The following is a 4,281-nucleotide window of genomic DNA, read 5'->3' on the forward strand; positions in this document are numbered from 1 at the left end:
GATTACACGCAAATCAAAAAAATTTCATTCTTTTTCAACCACGCATTATTTAAAAAAATACTATTCCAAGCATAAAAATTTGGCAAGAATGGGGGCCAAACAAGGGCTAAATAAACTTTAAATTTGATTTTTGAAGTTGAATCTTAAAAATCTGGTGGGTTTATTTTATTTTTTACTTATTTTATCCGTGGCATGGGGTCCGTGGATGTTTCTCTTAGAAATTTACCACGTTATTTATGTTGTTCATCTTTATTTAATTTTGCAATAGATTATATTTTGTAGAATACAAATTTGTTAGGTTGTTCCAGTCATAAATGTGTATAAAACTGTCTGTGAAAAGTTCTGACTTGCGTATTCTAGATACAACGCATAGTTGAGACAAATTGGTCAATTAACTAGATTTTAGTACTTACAAAATTGAAGATGAAAAATAAATAAATAAAATTATATTCATCTTAGTGTTTAATTCCATTCAATATTGCAGTCAAGCACATGAATAAAAATTCAAGAACGATCACAAGAAGAGCATAAAAAAAAAAAATCTAATTATCAAATATGTATATATCTAAACCTATTTTGATTAAACGAATAAAAACAATTGATCCCCAAGAATATATGTCTACAGAAAATACATAAAATTTCTGGATCAATTTTCTATAGTACATTCATTCATCCAAACACTGTTTCTTGAAAGGAATATGACTTTCTACTTTGTGTTGATCACCAAGAACCTGGATATTCTGGCGAATGTAAAGGGTGAAATCTGAGTAAGTCTCCAGTAACGCAGGCTGGTTTAAGTTGAAGTCGACTGTACTGGTGCGCCCATTGCTGTTGCATTGGCTGGCGGCGCCGCCCCTGGATGTGACCCCACTGGTTTTCTTGCCGCCCTTTATCTCGCCTTCATAGTGCCTCCGCATGTGGCCACCCAAAGCTTGGCCAGTGGTAAAAGTCTGGTTACAGACGTTGCATTTGTGAATCCTACCGCTTGGGTTTAGATAGGAGATATTAGAGTTGCTGGTGATTGCAGTAGTGGCGAACTGAGATCGATCACGGTGGCTGGTTTTGTGGCCGCCGAGTGCTTGGTACGACGAAAAGGACTTGCCGCAAACACTACAAATGTACGGCATATTCTGGTCCAGCGGAGAAGCGACAATAGCAGGAGGAAAGGGTTCCATTGATTTCTTGTCATCATCGGAGGAGGCTAAAGCGGCTGTTCTTTCACTAGTGGTAGTGACTGCGGTGGCGGCGGGATTCAGTACATCTTCTATGATTTCAACGACGGCGGCAGCACTGGTGGCTGGGCTAGTGTGCCAACTCCGTTTGTCCTGAGATAGCATCAAGAGGGCAATTGCTGCTTCTTCTTCAATCTCCGTTGGTTCTTGGTTTCTTTTCCTGCTAGATTGAGAACAAAGAGTGCCAAACTCGTTGGTTTGAATGCTCGCCATGGATGAATTTATGGCTTCACTGTGTGTATTCTGTGTACGTGTGTGGAATTTATGGACTGAGTAAGAGAGAGAGAATTAGAGTGAGGGATTCTGGAGTTACTGTTTAGGGTTTATATGGAAAGGTGTGGGATGTTGTAATTAGAGTAGACTACTAAGGAATTAATTAATGTCATTAAGTGACTTTTCACAATTTAATAAGAGCAATCCTAAGTTGATCAGAATCCTAGTAAAATCGAAGCATGTTCCTAGTTACAAGCTTTCTTGGACACGTGTTAACTAATGCTCTTATTAGGGATCTTAACAAATCTTTTCTTTGCAGCACAATCTATTGCTCGAACCGGAAATTTAGGCCCCTTATTACTATGGTAAATTTTCAAGGACGTTATTGCATGTGTATCAAGATATAATGGAATGTATACTCCATACACATCATTTTTTGGCACACTTTCTGAATTTCCTTATCTGGACAAATACCATAATCCAATTTTCAATTACAAATTTTTTTATATATGTAAATAAGTTAAAAATATTGCACAGGGTATGTTAACGTCAATATTTGCCGCATCATAATAGCCCTTAACTGGTATAGGTTAAAATCTTATTTTAATTTCAACTTAAAATCAACAATTAATTTTAACCACACATTTCATGAAATCCACAACTTTTTAATCAAATATTTTAAACTTTTATCAAAATGTATTGAAAGTTTGATTTTAATCTACAAGAAATGGGGCCTAGCTAGATATATAAAATGATTAAATGAATAGATTGGATGAATACATTTAGCCCATTTATGGTGCCATTTTTTATGACTCATGTTTTCTAAACTCATTTTTAATCACATATTTCATGAGATTCTCAACATTTATCAACTTTTTTGTCATAACATTCACTTTTACTAGAATAAACTAAAACATGATTTTTAGCAAAACTAATCGGGGCTTAAAATTCCCTCTTCGTTGCATGGCTGAAAATACCTTAACATTTATGCAATGCTCCTATTTAGTTGTATTAGTTTTCTAATATTTTGAATTATTATTGATATAGAATGTAGTGTAAAATATGAACAGTAAAATCAAGAATAATAATAATAATAATAATAATAATAATAATAATAATAATAATAATAATAATAATAATAATAATCAGAAGATCGAGTAAATTACCTAATAGATATCAATTACACATTGCACTTGGAGAAAACTATAGTTTGATATGTTTGAGTTTTATGTCGAAAAACAATAAGCACGTTCGACGATCCCATGTTTGTTTGATGTTACAAGATGACAAAGATTTATGGAGTTACTCTAGTTCTTGTAAAGTACTCAATACTTTAGTAATTGTTTTTCCTAGTCCATGCTATGGATATAGTTATGAGTGAAAATAATGTTAGAATTAGTTTGGTATTGTGCTCACAACATGCTTAGCAGTTTAGATGAGGAACAAATAAATTTTAGTGACATACTTAGATGGTAGAAAATGAACGAACATTAATATTCAATTGTATCTATCATAACATGTGATCTGCTAACACCATAAACTGGCCATGACATATCGTCTGTTCAAATGACCCAAACGATCATTGATAGTCTATTTTCCACTACTTTTTTTTCATTAATTTGGTGACATACTTAGATGACATACTATGATGGTAACACACCATAGTTTGTTCAAATAAATTTTAGTGACATACTTAGATGGTAACCATGTGTATTTGGGTAGCATACTGGATGCCAACAACCAAACCAAATCAAATCTTCTTGATTGACACTGTAATTTGAGAATTGTACTCATGCATGAGAAAATTGGTCACGTCCTTGAGTAGCCCTTTCCAGAGACACCTGCTGATGATTCGATTAAAGAAGGGGTGGCTACTGTAATAAACACAGTGATGACGATAGTACTGCAACATGTGTGATGTTTGCATTACGTCACCTGAGTTACAAAGCAACTTGAGAGTATAGATGTTGACTCATGATTTTTCATTTCATAGAGTTGTATGATAATAATCATGTGTGGAAGGATGCGAGACTTCCAAGCAACTATACCGATGCAAAATGACAGAGCGATCTTCAATTAGTGCTAAGGTACTGAAGGTGATTGACGTTGAGAAGTGTCTCAATTAAGTTCAATCATGATTATTAGAAAAAATTGTTTTCCAACACAAATGATACTGTTCTAGACATGAAAGATTAGACGGGATCAAACATTATTAATGAAGAAACACGTGTAAAAAACCTAAAATAATCAATAGAAAGGTTTCTTGTACAATAATTTTTGGCCATCAATGAACAAATAATTAAAGGGAGACACGAGCGAGTGTATCTTGTGATTTTGGCACGGCTTAAGAGCCGTTTTCTAGTCACTGTTATAAGGAATATTTCAGACCCTTAACTTTGTTCTACAATCTCTATCAGAAAGAGCTATTCGCAAGTAATTATGAATTATAATATGAATAAATTCAAATGCATACTCTTTAAGTTGCTTAACATACTTAGGACTGTTAAGCTCGATATCAAAGTTAGTAGTGGGCAAGCTATTGATTCCTCTAAGGATATTAAGAGGAACTCTAAAGGGGCTTTATGAAAGCGTCCAATATTGCTAAGACCGTCAAAGCAAAGGACAATACCAAATCTCATGACCTTTGGTTTCATTATAGAATGAAAGGTCATTGGAAGAAATATTGTATGGCTTACATCTACTTCACGAGTTTCTTAGGTATTTGATACCAGATGTAGATATTATATTTATACAAATATGGAGAAACTAAATAGAAATAGACCACTGTGAAAGAGAGAAGTTGACCTACACATTGAAGATGAGCAAATATTGTTGC

General features: G+C 34.0%; 1 protein-coding gene across 1 annotated transcript; it reads right to left on the reverse strand.

Annotated features, from left to right (window-relative positions):
- Nucleotides 1-612: 612 nt before the first annotated feature.
- On the reverse strand, nt 613-1,445 carry LOC111411227 (zinc finger protein AZF2-like). Its single transcript, XM_023041780.1, has one exon. The coding sequence runs from the start codon at nt 1,443-1,445 to the stop codon at nt 666-668; it is 780 nt and encodes a 259-aa protein (XP_022897548.1). The 3' UTR covers nt 613-665.
- Between the last annotated feature and the right edge of the window lie 2,836 nt (nt 1,446-4,281).

Source organism: Olea europaea, chromosome 15 (genome assembly GCF_002742605.1).
Source record: "Olea europaea var. sylvestris chromosome 15, O_europaea_v1, whole genome shotgun sequence".
NCBI classification, from domain to species: domain Eukaryota; kingdom Viridiplantae; phylum Streptophyta; class Magnoliopsida; order Lamiales; family Oleaceae; genus Olea; species Olea europaea.